The 25000-nt window shown below is 44.2% G+C and overlaps 2 protein-coding genes across 3 annotated transcripts in view; both read right to left on the bottom strand.

Moving 5' to 3' along the window:
- prtga (protogenin homolog a (Gallus gallus)) overlaps positions 1 to 4287 on the bottom strand; it is a 34569-nt gene extending 30282 nt beyond the window's left edge. Inside the window, exons 1-2 of the mRNA XM_060877806.1 lie at positions 4227 to 4287; positions 1250 to 1552 (exon numbers count right to left, since the gene is read on the bottom strand). Of these exons, the coding sequence (XP_060733789.1) occupies positions 1250 to 1552; positions 4227 to 4287 (364 nt within the window). The remainder of the gene's footprint in view (positions 1 to 1249; positions 1553 to 4226) is intronic.
- Positions 4288 to 9538: 5251 nt separating this feature from the next.
- Positions 9539 to 25000, bottom strand: part of nedd4a (NEDD4 E3 ubiquitin protein ligase a) — a 48182-nt gene continuing 32720 nt past the window's right edge. Inside the window, exons 10-29 of one of the 2 annotated variants that reach the window (XM_060878389.1) lie at positions 24229 to 24343; positions 23978 to 24130; positions 23050 to 23115; positions 22687 to 22806; positions 22320 to 22562; positions 17549 to 17626; positions 17337 to 17391; positions 16603 to 16661; positions 16190 to 16255; positions 15326 to 15555; positions 15098 to 15219; positions 14879 to 14949; positions 14680 to 14775; positions 14193 to 14266; positions 13994 to 14054; positions 13164 to 13223; positions 12971 to 13078; positions 11798 to 11894; positions 11597 to 11669; positions 9539 to 11199 (exon numbers count right to left, since the gene is read on the bottom strand). In XM_060878389.1, coding sequence (XP_060734372.1) covers positions 11097 to 11199; positions 11597 to 11669; positions 11798 to 11894; positions 12971 to 13078; positions 13164 to 13223; positions 13994 to 14054; positions 14193 to 14266; positions 14680 to 14775; positions 14879 to 14949; positions 15098 to 15219; positions 15326 to 15555; positions 16190 to 16255; positions 16603 to 16661; positions 17337 to 17391; positions 17549 to 17626; positions 22320 to 22562; positions 22687 to 22806; positions 23050 to 23115; positions 23978 to 24130; positions 24229 to 24343 — 2050 coding nt within the window. In that variant the 3' untranslated portion in view covers positions 9539 to 11096. The remainder of the gene's footprint in view (positions 11200 to 11596; positions 11670 to 11797; positions 11895 to 12970; positions 13079 to 13163; positions 13224 to 13993; positions 14055 to 14192; positions 14267 to 14679; positions 14776 to 14878; positions 14950 to 15097; positions 15220 to 15325; positions 15556 to 16189; positions 16256 to 16602; positions 16662 to 17336; positions 17392 to 17548; positions 17627 to 22319; positions 22563 to 22686; positions 22807 to 23049; positions 23116 to 23977; positions 24131 to 24228; positions 24344 to 25000) is intronic. The other variant, XM_060878390.1, reaches the window with a different exon arrangement.

Below are 25000 nucleotides of genomic sequence, written 5' to 3'. Positions count from 1 at the left end.
TAAAAAACATACGGCTTTAGCACCGACACTGGAGACTCATTCCATCGCTGCTAGATAAACGTCTTTTCACACAATATGTTTAGGAGGAGATTCTGCCGTACGAGTCCTTGTGAACGAACCGTTACTGTACAAAACGTAACGCGTTAGTACGAGTGCATCTGGTGTCAGAGCTGCTGTTATAGGAAATGTTTTAACACCTTCTGACCAATCAGAATGCAGAATTCGACAGCTGAGGTAATTAGTGTTATATGGTGTGTCACTTTGCATAAATAGCCCTGGAAAGCATTCATAAGTGTTGTGATAATGATGTCACATCACCCCACCCTGACACACACACACACACACACACACACACACACACTCCTTAAAGCAAGAGAGGATGACTTAAAAAGCTCTAGATGGTGAATAGCTCCTTACCCAGCTCCTAACCTTTCAAACCTGCCCGCCTTCATTTACACACCAATGGAGGCTTTCTCTCAGGATCTACCCTGGCTTTCAAACCGCTGGCCTCCAGCACTGAACTCATCCCTCCTTCCACCCCCCACCCAAGAGCTGGCTCTATTTGCATTACCAGAACTAACTGAGACGTAGTTTCAGGAATTTAATAACATATGAGGCTGTAACGTCATGAAGACTAAAGAAGACTGATCAAAGAAACGACTACATGCTGCTTAAGTCAATCTGCACAAGCTGTGTCAAAAAAGTGCTATGAAAAGTAGATGAGTGTAATAACACATTCTTTGGCTGGGGTCCGCAATCCAGAGCTAGCTAATCGCGAGGGTCATGTATACGAACAGTGGCAGATAGCGAGTGCATTATGCTGCCGTGTGACGCAGCGTGATTGCCAGTGAGTTTGTTAAGCTTCACATCTTCACGTATCTCAGAAGAAGCACGTGTTTGCCTTGGAATCATTGGTTTCTAGCTGTCGTGTGATAAGACAGAGCTGGTTGGGGGATGGGAATTAAAAGTTGACCAAATTGGCAAGAACTTTGCCTGTGAGCAAAACTGGACAGTGTAAATTTCAGACTCATAAACTCGTAAGTCTACAAAGATGACAGTAGTAATGACCTCAGTAATAATCAGTAATAATCTCCAGGAAATCTGGCCCAAAGAAAGATCTCAGAGATACTGAAGGACTTTAAGAGAGTGTAATTAAACTGTGTGTGTTTGGAGATTCAGGAAAAGCTGGCCTGGCCTGATTTCAGGAAGGACCACTTCAGACCATCCCGAGACCGTTACAGCAACTTACTTGCGATAGTCAGACGAGCTTTCTGGCTCAGGATAGCTCCGTATTTGTTCTGAGCAAGGCACTGATACGACCCTTCGTCTGATTTATCTCCTTTTCGGCTCTCGGTCTCTGAGATGAAGAGCGATCCGTTGGAAAGTTGGTAGACGCGGTCCGACTCGACGACAGGAGATCCGTTTTTTAGCCAACGGATCCGGATCGGAAGCTCGCCCTGAGCCTGACAGTCCACAATCACTACATCCTTACGCAGGACCGTCACATCCCGAGGCTCCTTAACGAAAAATAACTCACTGAAACACAAAACACCTGAAAAGAGAGAGAGAGAGAGAGAGAGAGAGAGTTACACTGCTGAATAAGTGAAGGAAATGTTCAAAGTTACCTTGAGGAAAAGAACTTTGACAAACATGATGGAAGAGGAACACAAATTTCAAGGCTGTGGTTCTCAAAAAAGTTGGATTCATAAAGCATAGACAGGGTCATTTTTACTACGTAGGTTACACTGGCAGAAATCACAACCCACTGTTAACATAACGTCGCTGTCGGACGGAAACCTCGTATGTCCAAATTTGGCCAATTTCATATTTTTTCACATATCGATGCTATTGGTCAGTCCCCACGTGGGTCTGTTATTTTTACAAGTTATTAACCAATCTAAAGTCTTGAAAATAGCTTGAGCACAAATCTCATAACTCCATTGGACACTTCAACTGTCCACCTCTTCCTCACTCCGTGGGAGAGCTTCACGGCATATTTCTCCTCAAGAAGAGTCGCGACGAATCAACACGTCTTCTGAGGTAAATGTCTTCAAAACACTGGGCTTAAAGAAAAAAAATCTTGACCCCCGCTAGTTCTGGTGCTCGTCTGAGGACAGGAATTTAGCGCAAGACAATCCACTGCAACGTGGACTAAACCCTGTGCACTGCAGATAAGGTACGGCGTTTTTTTAATTTCCTGAAAGATAACGGTTTTGGAGATACGAGGATTCCGTCTGACAGCGACGATATATTACATTTATTATTGATTTTTTTATATTTACTAGGTGATAATCACACAAACATCAGTAACACAAACTTTCCTGTCTGCAAAACCAAAAAAAAAAATAAAAACTTTGAAATAACAAGAAGTGAAAGGGTCATAAACTCTGAAGTCCTGGTCTGGCTGTGTTTCTGAGATGGTATGTCTTTGTGGATTACACTTCACGCTAATCTAATCTGGTTATCCATGCCTCCTGAAGTCAAGCACCTGGGAGCAGAGTGACTCTATACGTCCTTAAAATGATTTATTATGCTCTTTGCGTGTAATCTGGATAGCCACTGATCCTACACTAGGACGACTCCTGACACAACCTGAGACCTTCACAATATGACGCCATGAGCAGTTGGAGTTTGTTTAGGAGATGTTAAGACATCTGACTCTGTACCGTTAGTACGGTAATATACATCATCAGGACATAAAACATCAAGACTATGTCACAGAGAACAAGATGTAAATATACTCATTTCTATTGTTAAATAACATAAACATTTAAATAAACCTTCTCGTTACAGTATTACTACAGTTTTGTTGGCGGTTTAAGAGTAAACCTATAAACACACTGTATATTTTGTGTGGTATAATGTCGTCCAGTACTGTGACACTATACTTATAAAGGAAATCATATACAGTATGTCGTCATTGGTGTATAAATCAGATATAAATCAGATATTCTGCATATACTTCTTGGAAAGAAAGTTTTAAGAAAAAGGTTGCAGATGGAAGAGAGAGACCGAGGGTACTTTTGGGGGCCAAGAAAATGAAGACATTAATTGCAGCAGATGGTTGCCTCCCCATGCCCTTCTTTGCCTCCCCATGCCCTTCTTTGCCTCCCCATGCCCTTCTTAGCCTCCCCATGCCCTTCTTTGCCCCGCTTAATCTCTTCTTTGCCTCCCCATGGACTTCTTTGCCCCCTTAAGCCCTTCTTTGCCTCCCCATGCCCTTCTTTGCCTCCCCATTCCCTTCTTTGCCTACCCATGCCCTTCTTTGCCCGCTTAAGCCCTTCGTTGCCTCCCCATGCCCTCCTTTCCCACCCCAAGCCCTTCTTTGCCTCCCCATGCCCTCCTTTCACACCCCACACCCTCCTTTGCCTCCCCATGCCCTTCTTTGCCTCTCCATGCCCTCCTTTGCCACCCCACGCCCTCCTTTGCCACCCCACGCCCTCCTTTCCCACCCCGCGCCCTTCTTTCCCACCCCGTGCCCTTGTTTTCCAGCCCATGACTAAAAAACTGGACAGATCATATTTTAATCAGTTATATGGCTTAGGAGCTAAACAGAAATAAACACCACGTGAGAAAACCCTGTTAAATCCAGAGATTGTGTTATTAGCTATAATAATATTAGCAATAATAATATTAGCAATAATAATAAACAAGCTAACTCTAAATAATGATACAATAACTGCGATACTAGTTTAGAATACTAAAAAAGAACAGAACGCTGATCGTTGAGCCCTTGTTAATAAACAAACAGACAAACAAACAAACAAACAAACAAATAAATAAATAAATAAATAAATAAAGGCGACCCCTAGCGGCCTAAAGAGAGCACAGCGGTTGTTGTGAGTCGCGCACGTGCGCCGCGCGAGCGCCGACCTTAAAACCAGCGCTTGAGGATTTTATTTTTTCCTTTTTTCTGTGTAAAACAGCAGCGCGCGAGGACTGACGTCACGTCCAAATGTAGCACGCGCGCCTTTAAATGTAATAAAGATAACCAAAAAAAAAACAAGTAATTTATGTCAATGATGTCATTTATATAGCACCAGTTACACCGTGCATATAAACATCTGACAACCAGAGAGCTGTAATAACTTTATACGGTGTAAAGAGTTAAATGTTTATCTTATTGTTGATTTCTTGTCACTAAACACTAACACTAACACTGTATAAATAAATAAATAAATAAATAAATAAATAAATAAATAAATAAATAAAAAGGCATCTCTTACCTGGTAAAAACACTGCTACAAACAGCACAGGTTGAAATAAAATCCTTTTAAAACGCGCCATTTACTGCATGTGTTGTTGCATGCTAGCTAACGCTACACAGCTGCTAACACAACCTTCTGTGTTGTGTTTCTGTGTCAAACTGTGACCCTCAGTGTGAGATGCTGACCATCAACAAGCCCGAGCTCCAGTTTCTCCGCGCGCACACACACACACACCCCCCACCAGCCCCCACCTGCCCCTCCTCCTTCAGAGCACCTTAGCAACGACCTTAGCAACGACAAAGCCCCGCCCTCAAAACCTCTCCTCAGAATCTTGTGTAATTGGTCAAGATAATGTGTGAAATCATGAATAATTAAATATTAATTCATTAATGATTCATTAATAAGCCACAATTAAGCATTTAAATCTATTTTTTTGGTAGACATTTATTTAATAACAAACAAAATCTCAAATAAAAATGATGTTATTTGTGATGAAACTTTATACTCACCGGACCCAAACGTAATCGAATTAACGTATTAAACTACAAACGTATCAAGAGTTTACGTGAGCGTTAGACCGGATATTCGCCAATAATAATAAAAATACACGCAAATAAAAACTAAGGTTTTTTTTGTTATTATACAATAAATGCGAGTATTAATCCAAATGTTTTCTGTTAGAAATCTTTTTATTGACTTTTTTTTTTTTTTTTTTGACGCTACATCAAGCTGTTTAGGTAAAATGTTTAAAAGTCTTGTGGAAAATCCTGAATATCAAATTATGTCGCATATCTTTTAAGTTAATAATTAAGCTGTTAAATCTATTTTGATGGTGCGGTGATAGATCCTCGAACACAAAACAATAACAAGAAGAAAATGAGACAGACTGAGACGCGCATTTCTCCAAAAGTCTCAGTGAAAAGTCTAATTATTGAAATAAGTCCCAAACTATTAAGATAATTTATTCATATTTAAATCGGGTTTGTTTTTGTTCAGAGGCAAATGACATCAAAACCAATCCTTATTTTCAATAAAATGTGATAAAAAAACTACTGATGTATGAAGACTGTGTGATGAAGCAGTGATGTGTCTTCGATAAAGTGTATCAACAGTTCATTTGACCAAAACATGTAGAGTATTTTTTAATATGCAAATGTAGATATTTTGTAACATACAGAATTCTGAAGATGTCATAAACTGATGAATATTTCTCTTTTGTTTGTATCTCAAAGTTTCTAACATACTAATAGATGGAGGTGTAATTCTACATTTCGAACCTGATCTACTCAAAATTGACAAATTGATAAGATCTTTAAGTTTACAGTGAGAAAATGAGTTCTTACTGTCTAATGACCCTAACTAACTACCTCCTAAGAAAGCCAGACTAATTACCATAAAAATTACACTAACTACCTAGCTAGAAAATCCCACTAACGAACTAGTTAGTATATAAGACTAATTATTAAAAGTACACAAACTACCTAGCTAAAAAAATAAATAAATAACTACCTAGCTAAAAAATCTGACTAATTACAATAAAATGTACACAAACTAGGTAGCTAGAAAAACCTTAATTAACTACCAACAAAGACAATCACACTAACTAGAAAAACTCTAACTAACTACCTAGCTAAAAAATATGACTAATTACCATAAAAAGCACACAAACTACATAGCTATAACAAGCCTAACTATAACTAGTTAGAACTTTACACAGTCAAGATAGAAATTGACACTAACTTACACAACATTCGTCTTTGCAGGAAAATGCCACAGTGTGGTTAAAACTTGTAGGAAAAACTTTTAGTTAAAACCTGATTATTTTTCAGCAGTTTTGAGGAGCTCAGGAATGGAAACATTCATTTCCCTCAGGCAAGTACACGCCAATATCAGAACTTTGAGTATCGGTCTTATTCTGATCTGATACTGATCTGGTGCTCTTTATATCCAAGTGTCTGACTGTTTCTGATGAACATATAATCAGTTGATCGTAAAATAAGTCAAATATGATCAGATTCTGGGGCACGGTGGCTTAGTGGTTGGGGGTTCGATTCCCGCCTCCACCTTGTGTGTGTAGAGTTTGCATGTTCTCCCAGTGCCTCGGGGGTTTCCTCCGGGTACTTCGGTTTCCTCCCCCGGTCCAAAGACATGCATGGTAGGTTGATTGGCATCTCTGGAAAATTGTCCGTAGTGTGTGATTGTGTGAGTGAATGAGAGTGTGTGTGTGTGCCCTGCGATGGGTTGGCACTCCGTCCAGGGTGTATCCTGCCTTGATGCCCGATGACGCCTGAGATAGGCACAGGCTCCCCGTGACCCGAGGTAGTTCCGATAAGCGGTAGAAAGTGAATGGATGAATAAATGAATGATCAAATTCTGCACTAATGTTGTCCCAGATGCGGGTGTTGTGTATGACATCAGTAGAGCCTAAATTAAAACAACCATTTTGTATCATGGTTAGAGATTTGAATATTTTAGATAATTTTTTTACTGACAGACAAACCAGAATATAAGTTTTATCCAGAATCTCTGGATTAAACACTCTGTGATGTTCAGTGTTACACATTCGCTGTGCAGACCGACAGACAATCTAAATGCAACCTCATTTCAGTTGTAGCTATCGATACGACACGTCTATGATCTCCGTGCCTGAGTGTGGGAAAAGGGTGTTTTCCTCCCGTTTTGCTGAACAGACCTCACAGCTGGGCTTTTGTGTGTCGTGGGTCCGAGGGTCCGGTGGGAGGTCAGGTCACTCTCCTCCTCCATACAGAGAAAAGAGTAGGATCAATAACTTTGCGTACTGTCCAGCTGTCCAACTCTCCCTTATCAATTCTCTGATTTGGAGCCGGTTAGTAGCTGATATAAACACACACACACACACACACACACACACACACACACACACACACACACACACACACACAGAGTTTTCTTGACCAGCTGGGCTTCTCTACTTGATCGTAATGGGAACTGATGACTTTTCTTTATTTAAATGTAAATGATATACGATAAGTTAGTTTTATGTGTTCAGTTTTAAATACTAACACAAAGTTCTACTATTCTTATCTGTAGCTGTGAATTTAAAGAGTCCAGTCAGTGTAAGCGTGAAACGTCAAGCTAGCTGTGTCCCTAACTGTGCGCTCGTTCACCAAACCAGTGAATGGTTACTAACATTCAGCTTCTCACAGCTTCTCTCTTTCTACCCATCCCGAGGCATCCAGAAATTGTACCAGCTCCGATTGTCTTCCGTGCGGTGAGGATTTTGGACCTCCACTGAGATGTGCTTGTTGCTAACTAACAGAACACAAGAGCACTAAGTTCTGATCATATGAACCAACTTTGCGAATATCACTGTTTCTTCCTGTGTGTGTGTGTGTGTGTGTGTGTATGTTTGTTCCACATTGGCCTCTGAAACCGCCAATATGCAAATGGAGCTGGGGTCAGAGGTCACCTGCTGATGGCAGATCAATACACGAAAAAGTCATAATCACAGATATGAAAGGAAAGAAGATCCGGCGTTGGACAAACACCATCTCAATCAGCACACTGAGTTGCTCTGGAGCTTAGAGCCCTACCCCCTTTGACCCTTCAGGGTCCGAGAGTTTGAATAGGATGGTGTGTGTCCTGTCACCTGACTTCTGGGTTGAACTGAAGGGAAGAAGAAGAAAAAAAAAGAGAGGGAAGGGGGATGGGAGAGAAGAAGAAGAGAAAACAAGACCGTTGTCACTTACTACTTTCATAAAAGTGCCTCCTGCTGCTTGGAAACTTCTCACTGAGACACAAATAAAAATGTTATGGAGATTTTTATTTACAGATTTATAGACCAACAACTTCATTCATCTCAGCATTTTCTGTTCCCTCTTCTAACCTACGTAACCAATGAAACTTGATGGTGATCAAGACTAATATTATTCACCAGTTTCTATTGTGGTTGAGAAAATAATTGACTTTTTACTGATGATTGATTTCAATCATTTTCAGGTTGTTGGAGTAAATCATTTATTATTCATTATACCACGGCGCAGAAACCTGATTGGTCAGAAAGTGTGTATTATTCTAATTAGTTCCGGCAGATTCTAATGCGTTATAGTTTTTATATGAGGACGTGTACGTAACAAACGTGTTTAACCATGAAATTGTTGGACAAAGAACATCTTATAAATGTCTTAAATTATACATCTAATTATATGTATAATTATTTCCAGTTTGTGTAACGATGATGAAAATACAGCTTATGGGAATTTATGTTTTGCGGATTCTCTGTAAAATAAATTATAATAATTAATAATAAATAATAATGTTTTTGTGGATAGAGAGAGAGAGAGGGAGAGCGAGAGGGAGAGAGAGAGATTAATTCCCTTATATTGCTGAAAATGGTGGACCAGAGTGGAAAAAATTAAAACAAAAAAACTATAAACATATTAAGAAAAAAAAAAGACATTCATAAGGCATTCATAAGACATTCATGACATTCATAAGGCATTCATAAGGCATTCATAACACCTTGCTACAATTTGAACACACTTAATAAAGAGAATTGATGGTAACGATGTCCATGTCGACTTTATGTTAAATTACCTAGCAATGCATTAATGAGATATTGTTAATATTATTACTTATGAACACACAAGGGGGGTCACGGTGGCTTAGTGGTTAGCACGTTCGCCTCACACCTCCAGGGTTGGGGGTTCGATTCCCGCCTCCAACTTGTGTGTGTGGAGTTTGCATGTTCTCCCCGTGCCTCGGGGGTTTCCTCCGGGTACTCCGGTTTCCTCCCCCAGTCCAAAGACATGCATGGTAGGTTGATTGGCATCTGGAAAACTGTCCATAGTGTGTGATTGTGTGAGTGAATGAGAGTGTGTGTGTGTGTGTGTGTGTGTGCCCTGTGATGGGTTGGCACTCCGTCCAGGGTGTATCCTGCCTTGATGCCCGATGATGCCTGAGATAGGCACAGGCTCCCCGTGACCCGAGGTAGTTCAGATAAGCGGTAGAAGATGAATGAATGAATGAATGAATGAATGAATGAACACACATCATAAAGCGAAAGTAACAGTTAACATCATTGATTTCCCCAAAATACACAAAATATCAAGCATTGATTTCTCATTTGTTATTTATTCATTAATGACAGTTTCTTAAAATCCCGTGCAGTCATTTCATTTCGTTTGTTGTTGTTATTTTTAGTGTTTAGCTTTATACAACTCAAGCTTACACACATACCGGATAAACTGGTGTGTAAATGTGCTGCAGTAAAGCGCCCTCTTGTGGTGACTCACCGTATTGACCGAGATGAAGTGAGAGGAAAACAACAAGGAAAAAAAAACTGCACAAACTTTCTCACAACATTTTCTTTTATTTGTTTCCCAAAAATATGATGCCAAGAACACTGGCACATAACCCGATTAAACCATTATGATTTATATTCCAGATTAAAGGCTTTCGTTTCTAATACACTTGTATTCCCCTTATATTGCTAAAAACGGTGGACCAGAGTGAAAAAAAAAAAATAAAAACAAAACAAAATAAAATAAAATATAAATATACTAAGAAAAAAAAAAAATAAAAACGACGTGTATGCATTACTAAATTTATTATTTATTCAACTGTTAGTTCATATAAAATATTTTTTTTATTAAAAATTGTCAGGCAAAAATACTACTCAGAACGTATATTTATTTATACACAATCTTGGATTGATTATTTACCAGCAAACAAGGAATTTACTTGAATATATTTTAAGAAATATATTTATCTATTTATTTATTTAGTCCCCTGGTCCTGCACACAAACTTTGTGCTGAACATTTTTTGCTTTTCTGCATAAAGGGCGAACGTTCAGATAAAATATCTAATCGGTTTAAGAAAAACAAAAAAAAACAAAAACAAAAACAAAAAACAATCAAATAAAAAGATTCGTTTTAACACGGAACGACAAAACAGCTTACGAGCCGCTCTCACGGACAGACGAGGGCACTGGAGTTTAACAGTCTGATAAATTTCCATAGTGAGAAAGAGAAAGTGCTTTCGCTCAGCATGTAAACATATCCGAGAAACGATCCGAGCCGAGGATTTCTCCCTGAAACCCAAGACGAGGAAGGACAAGCTCGCTAACCGACACCCAGACGCTGATTAAGACTCGTTCTGTTGTTCTAAAAGACCCTCTAAAAGGTGTTAAAGTACAAAAGTTTCCTGAAGCGATCCGCCGGTAAACCAGGTTCACTTAAACTGCGTTTTAAAGAGTGCAGCAGGAATAAATCAGGAAGAAAGAAAAGGAAAGATAAGACGAATACTGCCACCAAACCCTGAGATGGAGGCAAAAACACGTGGAACACTTCTTCAAAACACCCAAACTGCTGATGCGCGTTAATATTAATATTAATATCATGAACGATCGTGATTTATATTTTTTAACGTGTAGGCAAGTTTATAATCCACAGAATAACCTCAAACGATACAGTGCTTTATACAAGCTGCGAATTCATTAGAAAACAAACACTGGATATACCGTCGGATGAACCGCAGTTCATCTCGGAAAGCTTACGCAGTTGTGCAGTGTAGATTCTCCGTGGTGACGGCGGGTGAAACCCGGAGGTGTTTATTAAGTCTACATTTAACATACTTCAATGTTGTTTATTTGGACTTGTGTAAACATTGTAGAGAAATCTGCGAGCTCGTGATACAGTGGTGTAAAAGCAGTGATAATAAGAGCGTTGTTGGATTTTCTGAAGCGCAGGTTTCCTCCACACCCTGATCCTGACTGCAGAATAAAAAAAGTCTCGTCTCTGATGGTCGTGTCGCTGTAACGTGGGCGTGACGTAAGCACCCGGCGCGCCTCGTACGCCCGCTGCACCCTCTGTGATCTCCATGGGAACGCCGTAGCACCATGGCACCTCTAGTCGACTCCGTCGAAGCCCTGAGTGTTCTCGATGGCGATGTTGAGCTTCTCACGCAGCTCCTCGAACGACTCGTACGGCGGCAGGTCCAGACGGTTAAAGCTGAGACAGAGACAGAGAAGTGCATAAGTTTTCACCTAAAAAATGAGCTGAATGATGTGTTTTTTTTGTGACCCAGGACTGGCTCTGGATCCACCGTGACCCTGAGAGCGGGTACTGAAGATGAATTTCCTCCAACTGTGTGCAGTTAAAGCAGCATATGATCCCAGGATCCCTTAAACATTCCTAAACAAACACCATCATGAAGACGGAGTCTTGTAACCAAACCAAAGACAGTAACCGTGTAAAGAAGGGATTAGTCTGAGAATCAAAGTTTTGCACCTTAGACATTTGATATACTGAGTGACTCAAATGTTATAGACCTCAGTTCAGTCTATTTCAGGTTGTAACCCTGTGAGGAAAAGGTAGTGAATGTATCAGACATGAGGCTGTTACTCACCACGTGTGAGCACGGGGCAGTTTTTCTCGGGTTCCCCACTGCTCGATGGTGAATAACTGCGGCCCGTTGGACCCTAAACATCCGGAATAAACACACGACGGTCAGCATGAGGCGTTTCTACAGGCATGCAGTTTACTATGAGCGTTTAATAACTCTGTCTCTCTGTCCTGTCACGTTAAATGATGAAGGGGCGGGGCTAACCGTAGAGCTCGGCGAATCCGTTCATGGGCACGCGGGACGTTCCTGTTACAAACTGCAGCAGACGGATTCGCTTCTCAGCATCCATCAGCAACACAGCCTGTGTGTGTGAGAGAGAGAGAGAGGGAGAGAGAGAGAGTGTGAGAGAGAGAGTGTGTGACAGTGTGTGTGTGTGAGAGAGAGAGAGAGAGAGAGAGAGAGAGAGAGTGTGTGAGAGAGAGAGTGTGTGACAGTGTGTGTGTGTGAGAGAGAGAGAGAGAGAGAGAGAGAGAGAGAGTGTGTGAGAGAGAGAGTGTGTGACAGTGTGTGTGTGAGAGAGAGAGAGAGAGAGGGAGAGAGAGAGAGAGAGAGAGAGAGAGAGAGAGAGAGAGAGAGAGAGAGAGACAGAGAGAGGGGGGGGGAGAGAGAGAGAGAGAGAGAGAGAGAAAGAGGGGAGGGGAAGAGAGAGAAAGAGAGAGAGTGAGAGATAGAGAGAAAGAGAGAGAAAGAAAGAGAGAGAGAGAGAGAGAGAGAGAGAGAGAGAGAAAGAGGGGAGGGGAAGAGAGAGAGAAAGAGAAAGAGAGAGAAAGAAAGAGAGAGAGAGAGAGAGAGAGAGAGAGAGAGAGAAAGAGGGGGGGAAGAGAGAGAGAGAGAGAGAGAGGGAGAGAGAGAAAGAGGGGAGGGGAAGAGAGAGAGGAAGAGAGAGAGGGGGAGAGAGACAGAAAGAGAGAGAGAGGGAGAGAGAGAGGGGGGAGAACAAGAGAGAGAGAAGAGAGAGAGAGGGGGAGAGAGAGAGGGGGAGATGGAGAAAGAGAAAGAGAGAGAAAGAGAGAGAGAGAGAAAGAGAGAGAGAGAGGGGGAGAGAGAGAGAGGGGGGGGGAGAAGAGAGAGAGAGAGAATGGGGGAGAAGAGAGAGGGGGGGAGAGCGAGAGAGAAGAGAGAGGAAGAAAGAGAGAGAGAGAGAGAGGAAGAAAGAGAGAGAGAGAGAGAGGAAGAAAGAGAGAGAGAGAGAGAGAGAGAGAGAGAGAGAAAGAGAGAGAGGGAGAGAGATTTCTGATGTAGCAAGCTGTCCTCATTAGAATATTAGGCCACACCCACTCGACAGTACTGCGCTACTTGAGGAGATTTTATTTCTATTTAAATTCTGCATGATGTTTAAGATAAAACAGAATCTCACCATCAAACATCTACACTGACCTTCCAGAACCACTGGATGACGGGTTGGTTGGGTCCGTAGCCGTTCTTATACTTGGTGTTTTCTCTCCAGTCGTTAACGTCCACGTCGCCCAAACCGCACATCAGCAGCTGAGATCCACACAAGAGACAGGACAAGACGTTACAGACAGAAAGCGCAGGATTTCAGAGACGTCCCAACGTAAATAAAACTCACCTCCAGCTCGTTCTCATCGAAGATCTTAATCAGATCCTGTGGGATGAGCTCGTAGAAGCCCTGTGAGGAAAAGAGACCACGAATGAGACAGAAAATAAGGATGATCTCGGTGTGCGATGTCACTGTTAACCACCATCGTCTACAGAATTCAACAAATCTGGGAAATTGTAATTAATTAACAAATCACATCATATTTCACTCACTCACTCACTCACTCACTCACTCACTCACTCACTCACTCACTCACTCACTCACTCACTCACTCACGCATCTTCTACCGCTTATCTGAACTACCTCGGGTCACGGGGAGCCTGTGCCTATCTCAGGCGTCATCGGGCATCAAGGCAGGATACACCCTGGACGGAGTGCCAACCCATCACAGGGCACACACACACTCTCATACACTCACACGCTACGGACAATTTTCCAGAGATGCCAATCAACCTACCATGCATGTCTTTGGACCGGGGGAGGAAACCGGAGTACCCGGAGGAAACCCCCGAGGCACGGGGAGAACATGCAAACTCCACACACACAAGGCGGAGGCGGGAATCGAACCCCCAACCCTGGAGGTGTGAGGCGAACGTGCTAACCACTAAGACACCGTGACCCCACATCATATTTATTTCTTTTTATTTGAATCGATATATTTTATTGTTATCAGAATGAGGTACATCGAAAGCGTTCAGTTGAAAAAAAAAAATCGAACACAAATTCCCATCCCAACCTGAACCTCCTGTATTCCAGGGAAGGTGGGAAAAATAAATAAATAAATAAAATCATCTCTAAAAAATTCACATTTTCCGACACGGAATGATTCCCTACTTTACCTCCTTGAAGGCGGACATTTGCTTCTGAACCCGGTTCACGAATCTCCACTGCATCACAAGGCTGCGAAACACAAGACGGGGGTGTGGGGGAGGGCGTTAAATGGGTCTGAAACAAACGAGCGTCTTTACACAAGCTTCAGTCAGCGTGTACTGATGACGGCGTTAAAGCCTAAAGCTGAGCGAGCGTTTGGGAGCTTACTGGATGTACTCTTTTTTGTTGGAGTCGGTGACGACCACGTCAGCGCCGCCCGGCTTCAACTCGTGCTGGTGCGTCTACGACAAAACCGAGAGGTACAATTCATCAGAAAATACACCATGAAGAAAAACTCCAACTTCACCTGAACACTCTTTATCTCATTATCTCAGTTCTGATTTAGAGTTAATCATTACAGGAAGTGTTAATGCCTGACGTGAGGGTTTACACGATCCTTTACCGAGGACACAATAACATCGTGCGCTGGGATCGTAGCATCATTCAAGCCTAGAGATTCTGTGTGTTTATTTGAGAGGAAAAAACAATTCGATTCCGTTTTATTTCTCAGACGACGGACGTTTTCCGCGAACGACTTGACAGAAATTCGGGATGTAACGAAGATGTTTAAATCTTGTCTGCAGGTCTGAAATATTGAGTTAGAAATGTAGTCGCTCTGGTTTGAAATTTGAAGCAGCTGGTGAGAGAAGATCACCTGCCCAAAGAGCTCCTCGTCGATGGTGAAACGGAGATCCAGGTCAGTGGGGTCGTTCTCCAGGATCCATTTTAGAGAGTTAAAGTATTCGCTGTCCTGGAGTCACACACACACACACACAAGTTTTACATTTCTAAATTGTGGCAAAACTTAATTAATTAATTAATTAAAGATGTAGGATTCAGGTTCTGTCGCTCACCACAGACTCCATGTCCTGTAACGTGATCGACTTCTGCAGCATCATCTTGTAAAACGGTCGAATAAAAAACGCTGTAGAGAAACGACAACGTACGAAGAACTCTTATTAATTTATTTATATCACCACGGAAACAACGTCCTTGCTTTACGATCTCTGACCGAACCGCTGTGAAAACGCTTAGAGAATCGGTTAGGATATAAAGGGCGAGATGACACGCACCGTCCAGAAGCTTGCCGTGGTAGACGGCCATCCCCGCCACACGCCCGATGAACTTGAAGTAGGAGAGATGATCCTCGTTACAGAGGCCTGAGTTTGGGTTGATCTGCAGCGTGAAGTTGTCCCTGTAAATCCGACAGACTGCTTAAACCTTTTTAAGGGAGAGTGATGTAATAAAATCCTCTGGTTTTATCTACGTGCAGAAACGTTCGGTTCCATCGCCTCACTTACAGAGCAGAGTATTCAAACAGCCCATAATACGGGTTAAACATCTCCTTGGAGATGAGGAAGAACCACTCTCTAGCCACGCCCCCATAGTCCAGCCCCCTCTCCCCTGCAAACTCCACCCAGAGGCGGGCCTTCAGGAGGTCGGGTCGTTTGACGGACAGGATACGACGGTACGAGTCCTCAAGGAGAGCGTTCCTTCTCACGGACATCTCAAAACGGTTCGGGATATCTGCCTACAGAGAGAGAGGGAGAGAGAGAGAGAGAGAGAGAGAGAGAGAGAGAGAGAGAGAGAGAGAGAGAGAGAGAGAGAGAGAGAGAGAGAGAGAGAGAGAGAGGGGACAAAACAGAGAGAGAGAGTGTGTGACAGTGAGAGAGAGAGAGAGAGAGAGAGAGAGAGAGAGAGAGAGAGGGAGAGAGAGAGAGTGGGGAAAACAGAGAGAGAGAGAGAGAGAGAGGGGACAAAACAGAGAGAGAAACAAGGAAGACAGAGAGGTAAAGATAAAGAAAAAGAGAGAGGGAGAAAGAGAGACAGTCAAACAGATATAGAGAGAAATAAAGAAGAAGATTTTAACAGAAAAGTTAAACAGAGAGCAAGAGAAAAAAAAGAGCGCAAGGAGGGGCAGACAAAGAGACACAGAGAGAGATGGGAAGGTGGGGGGATAGATGAGGAAGTACAGAGAGAGAGAGAGAGAGAGAGAGAGAGAGAGAGAGAGAGAGAGAGAGAGAGAGAGAGAGAGACAGAGAGAGAGAGAGAGAGAGAGAGAGAGAGAAATGAGAAATGAGAAATGAGAAATGTAATAGGATGTAAAGCAGGTTTTAAATCTATTTCCAGCTCAGATTTACTCAGTAATACAAAATTTGTCGTACTGGTTTCTTGAGCTTCTTGCGGAAATATTCGTACTTCTGCTTGTAGTCTCTGGAATAAGGCACGGCCTGAAACAGAACACACACACACACGCACACACACACACACACACACACACACACGCGCACGCGCACACACACACACACACACGCACACACACACACACACACGCACACACACACACACACACACACACACACACACACAAGAATAAAACTGCAGCTCGGTCTCAGTCTCAGGTGTCAGTTTGTGGTGTTAGAGAAGACGTCTGTCCTGAAGACGCCAGACATCTGAAAGCTCCACAGCACTGACTCTCACAGCACTCTGTACTGTGTGAGAAAACGCTCTGTAGCATCGGCGTGATGGAGTGATGTGTGTACACGAGTCTCTGAAGGTGAAACACAAGTGTACTTACCGGTCCAGTGATGGCGGAGTTCTGCAGTCTGGGGTCTTCCCACTGTGTGGTCTTAGTGTCTGTAGAGGAGATAATTCACTTCATTATGTATCATTATAGGGGGCACGGTGGCTTAGTGGTTAGCACGTTCGCCTCACACCTCCAGGGTCGGGGTTCGATTCCCGCCTCCACCTTGTGTGTGTGGAGTTTGCATGTTCTCCCCGTGCCTCGGGGGTTTCCTCCGGGTACTCCGGTTTCCTCCCCCGGTCCAAAGACATGCATGGTAGGTTGATTGGCATCTCTGGAAAATTGTCCCTAGTGTGTGGTTGCGTGAGTGAATGAGTGTGTGTGTGTGCCCTGCGATGGGTTGGCACTCCGTCCAGGGTGTATCCTGCCTTGATGCCCGATGACGCCTGAGATAGGCACAGGCTCCCCGTGACCCGAGGTAGTTCGGATAAGCGGTAGAAGATGAATGAATGAATGAATGAATGTATCATTATGTATTGACACACTGACTTTGTGTGTGTGTGTGTGTGTGTGTGTGTGTGTGTGTGTGTGTGGTGTGTGTGTGTGGTGTGTGTGTGGTGTGTGTGTGGTGTGGTGTGTGTGTGTGTGGTGTGTGTGTGTGTGGTGTGTGTGTGTGTGGTGTGTGGTGTTGTTGTATGGGTGTGTGTGTGTGTGTGTGTGTGTGTGTGTGTGGTGTGTGTGTGTGTGGTGTGGTGTTGTTGTGTGTGTGTGTGTGTGTGTGTGCGTACTGTGGTCAATGTAGAAGATTCTTCCATCACTGTGAACCCTCTCCTCCCAGCCGGGCTACAAATGAAAAAACACACACACACGCGCACACACAAACATACACACACAACACATACACCACATACACACACACACGAGTGTTTGTTCACTGACTGCTTCATAGGCAAATGTAAAATTTTTGAAAAGGTTTGATCATTTGACCTTTTGACCTTACCGGCAGCGGGCCGAGGTCGTTGGGGTCGAGCGAGGCTTGTTTCCTCATGTGAACAGGAATCCTCAACCTGGGGTCTTCCTGTTTGCATACAGGAAGCTGTGTTTGTTAATGTAGGTGAGGTGACGGAGCTACTCGAGCTCATACTTTATCTATTTAGTCGTAAGTGCAGCAGGAGTGTGTAAAGTACAGAAGGATAAAATTGTACTGTTGTGGACTGTCTCTGTATCTCTGTGTCCCCGTGTGTGTCGGAGTACGACTACGTCTCTGTATCTCTGTGTTCATGTGTGTGTCGGAGTACGACTACGTCTCTGTATCTCTGTGTTCCTGTGTGTGTCGGACTACGACTACGTCTCTGTATCTCTGTGTTCCTGTGTGTGTCGGACTACGACTACGTCTTTGTATCTCTGTGTTCCTGTGTGTGTCGGACTACGACTACGTCTCTGTATCTCTGTGTTCCTGTGTGTCGGAGTACGACTACGTCTTTGTATCTCTGTGTTCCTGTGTGTGTCGGACTACGACTACGTCTCTGTATCTCTGTGTTCCTGTGTGTCGGAGTACGACTACGTCTTTGTATCTCTGTGTTCCTGTGTGTGTTGGACTACGACTACGTCTCTGTATCTCTGTGTTCCTGTGTGTCGGAGTACGACTACGTCTTTGTATCTCTGTGTTCCTGTGTGTGTCGGACTACGACTACGTATCTGTATCTCTGTGTTCCTGTGTGTGTCGGAGTACGTATCTGTATCTCTGTGTTCCTGTGTGTCAGAGTACGTCTCTGTATCTCTGTGTTCCTGTGTGTCAGAGTACGTCTCTGTATCTCTGTGTTCCTGTGTGTCAGAGTACGTCTCTGTATCTCTGTGTTCCCGTGTGTCGGAGTACGTATCTGTATCTCTGTGTTCCTGTGTGTCGGAGTACGTCTCTGTATCTCTGTGTTCCTGTGTGTCAGAGTACGTCTCTGTATCTCTGTGTTCCTGTGTGTCAGAGTACGTCTCTGTATCTCTGTGTTCCTGTGTGTCAGAGTACGTATCTGTATCTCTGTGTTCCTGTGTGTCAGAGTACGTCTCTGTATCTCTGTGTTCCTGTGTGTCAGAGTACGTATCTGTATCTCTGTGTTCCTGTGTGTGTCGGAGTACGACTACGTCTTTGTATCTCTGTGTTCCTGTGTGTGTCGGACTACGACTACGTCTCTGTATCTCTGTGTTCCTGTGTGTCGGAGTACGACTACGTCTTTGTATCTCTGTGTTCCTGTGTGTGTCGGACTACGACTACGTCTCTGTATCTCTGTGTTCCTGTGTGTCGGAGTACGACTACGTCTTTGTATCTCTGTGTTCCTGTGTGTGTTGGACTACGACTACGTCTCTGTATCTCTGTGTTCCTGTGTGTCGGAGTACGACTACGTCTTTGTATCTCTGTGTTCCTGTGTGTGTCGGACTACGACTACGTATCTGTATCTGTATCTCTGTGTTCCTGTGTGTCGGAGTACGTCTCTGTATCTCTGTGTTCCTGTGTGTGTCGGAGTACGACTACGTCTCTGTATCTCTGTGTTCCTGTGTGTGTCGGAGTACGACTACGTCTCTGTATCTCTGTGTTCCTGTGTGTCGGAGTACGTCTCTGTATCTCTGTGTTCCTGTGTGTCAGAGTACGTCTCTGTATCTCTGTGTTCCTGTGTGTCAGAGTACGTCTCTGTATCTCTGTGTTCCTGTGTGTCGGAGTACGTCTCTGTATCTCTGTGTTCCTGTGTGTCGGAGTACGACTACGTCTCTGTATCTCTGTGTTCCTGTGTGTGTCGGAGTACGACTACGTCTCTGTATCTCTGTGTTCCTGTGTGTGTCGGAGTACGTCTCTGTATCTCTGTGTTCCTGTGTGTCAGAGTACGTCTCTGTATCTCTGTGTTCCTGTGTGTCGGAGTACGTCTCTGTATCTCTGTGTTCCTGTGTGTCGGAGTACGTCTCTGTATCTCTGTGTTCCTGTGTGTCGGAGTACGACTACGTCTCTGTATCTCTGTGTTCCTGTGTGTGTCGGAGTACGACTACGTCTCTGTATCTCTGTGTTCCTGTGTGTCGGAGTACGTCTCTGTATCTCTGTGTTCCTGTGTGTCAGAGTACGTATCTGTATCTCTGTGTTCCTGTGTGTCAGAGTACGTCTCTGTATCTCTGTGTTCCTGTGTGTGTCGGAGTACGACTACGTCTCTGTATCTCTGTGTTCCTGTGTGTGTCGGAGTACGACTACGTCTCTGTATCTCTGTGTTCCTGTGTGTGTCGGAGTACGACTACGTCTCTGTATCTCTGTGTTCCTGTTTGTGTCGGAGTACGTCTCTGTATCTCTGTGTTCCTGTGTGTCAGAGTACGTCTCTGTATCTCTGTGTTCCTGTGTGTCGGAGTACGTCTCTGTATCTCTGTGTTCCTGTGTGTCGGAGTACGACTACGTCTCTGTATCTCTGTATCTCTGTGTTCCTGTGTGTGTCGGAGTACGACTACGTCTCTGTATCTCTGTGTTCCTGTGTGTGTCGGAGTACGTCTCTGTATCTCTGTGTTCCTGTGTGTCGGAGTACGTCTCTGTATCTCTGTGTTCCTGTGTGTGTCGGAGTACGACTACGTCTCTGTATCTCTGTGTTCCTGTGTGTAGGTACGAGAGTAGTCTTGTATCTCTGTGTTCCTGTGTGTCAGAGTACGTCTCTGTATCTCTGTGTTCCTGTGTGTGTCGGAGTACGACTACGTCTCTGTATCTCTGTGTTCCTGTGTGTCGGAGTACGTCTCTGTATCTCTGTGTTCCTGTGTGTCAGAGTACGTCTCTGTATCTCTGTGTTCCTGTGTGTCAGAGTACGTCTCTGTATCTCTGTGTTCCTGTGTGTCAGAGTACGTCTCTGTATCTCTGTGTTCCTGTGTGTCGGAGTACGTCTCTGTATCTCTGTGTTCCTGTGTGTCGGAGTACGACTACGTCTCTGTATCTCTGTATCTCTGTGTTCCTGTGTGTGTCGGAGTACGACTACGTCTCTGTATCTCTGTGTTCCTGTGTGTCGGAGTACGTCTCTGTATCTCTGTGTTCCTGTGTGTCAGAGTACGTATCTGTATCTCTGTGTTCCTGTGTGTCGGAGTACGTCTCTGTATCTCTGTGTTCCTGTGTGTCGGAGTACGACTACGTCTCTGTATCTCTGTATCTCTGTGTTCCTGTGTGTGTCGGAGTACGACTACGTCTCTGTATCTCTGTGTTCCTGTGTGTCGGAGTACGTATCTGTATCTCTGTGTTCCTGTGTGTCGGAGTACGACTACGTCTCTGTATCTCTGTGTTCCTGTGTGTGTCGGAGTACGACTACGTCTCTGTATCTCTGTGTTCCCGTGTGTCGGAGTACGTCTCTGTATCTCTGTGTTCCTGTGTGTGTCGGAGTACGACTACGTCTCTGTATCTCTGTGTTCCTGTGTGTGTCGGAGTACGTCTCTGTATCTCTGTGTTCCTGTGTGTCAGAGTACGTCGGAGTATGTCTCTGTATCTCTGTGTTCCTGTGTGTGTCGGAGTACGACTACGTCTCTGTATCTCTGTGTTCCTGTGTGTGTCGGAGTACGACTACGTCTCTGTATCTCTGTGTTCCTGTGTGTCAGAGTACGTCTCTGTATCTCTGTGTTCCTGTGTGTCGGAGTACGACTACGTCTCTGTATCTCTGTATCTCTGTGTTCCTGTGTGTGTCGGAGTACGACTACGTCTCTGTATCTCTGTGTTCCTGTGTGTGTCGGAGTACGACTACGTCTCTGTATCTCTGTGTTCCTGTGTGTCAGAGTACGTATCTGTATCTCTGTGTTCCTGTGTGTCGGAGTACGTCTCTGTATCTCTGTGTTCCTGTGTGTCGGAGTACGTATCTGTATCTCTGTGTTCCTGTGTGTCGGAGTACGACTACGTCTCTGTATCTCTGTGTTCCCGTGTGTCGGAGTACGTCTCTGTATCTCTGTGTTCCTGTGTGTGTCGGAGTACGACTACGTCTCTGTATCTCTGTGTTCCTGTGTGTGTCGGAGTACGTCTCTGTATCTCTGTGTTCCTGTGTGTCAGAGTACGTCGGAGTATGTCTCTGTATCTCTGTGTTCCTGTGTGTGTCGGAGTACGACTACGTCTCTGTATCTCTGTGTTCCTGTGTGTGTCGGAGTACGACTACGCCTCTGTATCTCTGTGTTCCTGTGTGTCAGAGTACGTCTCTGTATCTCTGTGTTCCTGTGTGTGTCGGAGTACGTCTCTGTATCTCTGTGTTCCCGTGTGTCGGAGTACGACTACGTCTCTGTATCTCTGTGTTCCTGTGTGTCAGAGTACGTCTCTGTATCTCTGTGTTCCTGTGTGTCAGAGTACGTCTCTGTATCTCTGTGTTCCTGTGTGTCAGAGTACGTCTCTGTATCTCTGTGTTCCTGTGTGTTGGAGTACGTATCTTTATCTCTGTGCCGATTTATTAAAAACATCCTGCTAATAACGTCTGCAGAAATCTAAACATCCGGGTACATGATCAACTAAAGTTCATTAACCAAGTGAGATTTTAAGGTCATGGACATAACAGTGCAAGACACAGCAGAAGTGTTAAAGATCTTTTAGCTATAAGCCTATTATTCTGGACAATAGGTTTTGGAGCAGCTCAAATAACGTGACAGAAATAAAATCTCCTGTGACTCCAACCTTTAATATGTATGTTTTATAGTATTGTTATTTATCTAAAGTTTAGACGTGTGATGGATCATAGCATGATATCACTGTCTCTCTCTCTCACACACACACACATTCACTCTCTCTCACATTCACTCACCCAGGTGGTGCTCTTGGTGTTGTGGTCGATGAAGAAGGGCCGTCCGTTCGGAGCGCTCCGGACCTCCCACCCTGGAGGCATGGAGCCTGTGAACTCAAAGGTGTGTGTGTGCTGCGGGCCGGGGGAGTGCAGGGGTGAGGCTAAGGGCGAGGCTTGGGGTGGGGCGTACACCGTGGGGCTTGGAGAGCGACCACGGGCTCCGCCCCCTGAAGACGAAGCGGCTCCTTCAGCCGGCTGGATCAACTGTGGCAATGACGGTAAAACAGAGTGCCTCAGTTATAACAACAACGTAACCGATTATTTATTTATTTACATGTTCATGAGATGTTTATGCAAGTATCCATGTATATGTGTGTGTGTTAGAGACCTGGACAAGTGGCCGGGTCCAGGTGGAGATTCTGCTCTTGTGGTTGATGTAATAAATTCTACCCTTACTGTCCTGCTTCTCCTCCCAGCCAGGGGGCAAACCTGGGGTCGTGGGCAACATCTAGAGAGAGAGAGAGAGAGAGAGAGAGATATGGGGGGGTAGAGAGAGAGATAAAGAAAACAGTAACAACATGCCTCTAAAAAGTGTGTTTTATTCCTCTTATCCCACAGCAATGTGCTTCATCTATTTCACTGTGATAAATAAAATAAATAAATAAATAAATAAAATAAATATCACTCAAAAAACTTAATTTATTAAGATATAATAAATTTATAAACTCATTAACATTAAGTATTTTCTCACCACAGGATGAACAGGATGTTCCTCTACAGTCAACAAGGGTGCGCTCCCTCTCCGACTGCCAGGACCCTGTGGTTAGAGCACGGACACACACACACACGGACACACACACACACGGGGGGACACACACACAGAGGGACACACACACAGGGACACACACACACAGGGGGACACACACACAGGGGGACACACACACAGGGACACACACACGGGGACACACGGGAACACACACAGGGACACACACACAGGGACACACACACAGGGACACACACACACAGGGACACACACACACAGGGACACACACACACAGGGACACACACACACACACGGGGACACACACACAGAGGGACACACACACAGGGGGACACACACACGGGGACACACACAGGGGGACACACACACGGGGACACACACACGGACACACACACGGGGACACACACACGGGGACACACGGGAACACACGGGAACACACACACACAGGGACACACACACACAGGGACACACACACACAGGGACACACACACACAGACACACACACACACACACACACACACACACAGGGACACACACAGGGACACACACACACAGGGACACACACACACACACACAGACACACACACGCACACACAGACACACACACACACACACAGGGACACACACACACACACACAGGGACACACACACAGGGACACACACACACAGGGACACACACACACACACACACACACACACACACACACACAGGGACACACACACACAGGGGGACACACACAATTGTCTATATTTGATATTTGCTTTATTGTTTCCTGGGGTTTGTATGTTTTATTTCCAAATTATAAAATCGACCAGTTATACTTAATAATATTAATAATAATAATACTAATAATAATGTGTGTGTGGTGTGTGTGTGTGTCCTTGTGTGTGCACTCACAGGGACGGAGGTGCGTCTCTCGCTGCCTATCTGTAACCTGCAGAAGTCCTCAGGGAACGTTGTGTAATCCAGTGGAGACTGAAGAGGAGGAGGAGAGACCTGATTCTGACTGCTGTACAGAGTTCCCTCATCCTCAGTGATGATCTCCCAGCTCTACACACACACATGAACACACACGGACACACAGACGTTTGAGATGGGTTTGAGCATGCACACATACTGTACACGTGTGTGTGTGTGTGTATACACACCTCGGGTGATTCTCTGCGCTCGTTGCTCTCATCATGGTCAGAGATCTGTCTGCGTGTGATGAAAGGAAGTTGTACGTGTGTGCTCTGCCTCAGCTCTGCCTCTCTCTGCACATCCCTGAAAACACACACACACACACACACACAAACTCAAGTAAATCATTTTAAACATAAAGTGCCAGTTTTCACAGTAAAACATTAATGATGGTGCTGATGCAAAATCTTTTAACATAAACACAAAGTCACATAAAGTACACAAATAAGCATGTAGACATAGCAGCTCGTTCCTCAGGCGTATATGGAAATAAGGACATTCTCTACCTGCAGGGGGCAGCATTATACCATAAGTATGTTGTAATCTTTCCATACCCTGAGCTGCAAATGTATTAAAAACCCAAACCGCACATCATTTATGTGCCAATACATTCTTCAGAGCTCCAGAATGTTCTGTACCTAATAAACCGGCAACAGTGTCGTGTCAACTCTTTTGTCCTGAGCGGTTGCTATGGAAACAAGCGAGCTGTTGGAATAGAAAACTAAGCGACAGCTTGGTTCCTTCATTAACTCTCTGAAATAAAGGAACCAAACTGACTTGTCTTTGGCGCTGAGGTGGATCTATAAGCGATAGATGTTCGGTAGATGTTCGGTCGGTAGATGTGGATCTTTTACCTCAATGTAGAAAATGTTTAAAAATTACTTTTTTTAAACAAAAAAGGTACCTTGAAGGTACGTAACTGGAGTTAAACAGGGGACTTAAAAAGATGTAAAAGCTCAT

This window comes from Tachysurus vachellii, chromosome 9 (assembly GCF_030014155.1).
Source record: "Tachysurus vachellii isolate PV-2020 chromosome 9, HZAU_Pvac_v1, whole genome shotgun sequence".
In the NCBI taxonomy this organism is placed as follows: domain Eukaryota; kingdom Metazoa; phylum Chordata; class Actinopteri; order Siluriformes; family Bagridae; genus Tachysurus; species Tachysurus vachellii.
Note: the sequence above shows the minus strand (reverse complement) of the source record. Positions and strands in the feature narration are given on the sequence as shown.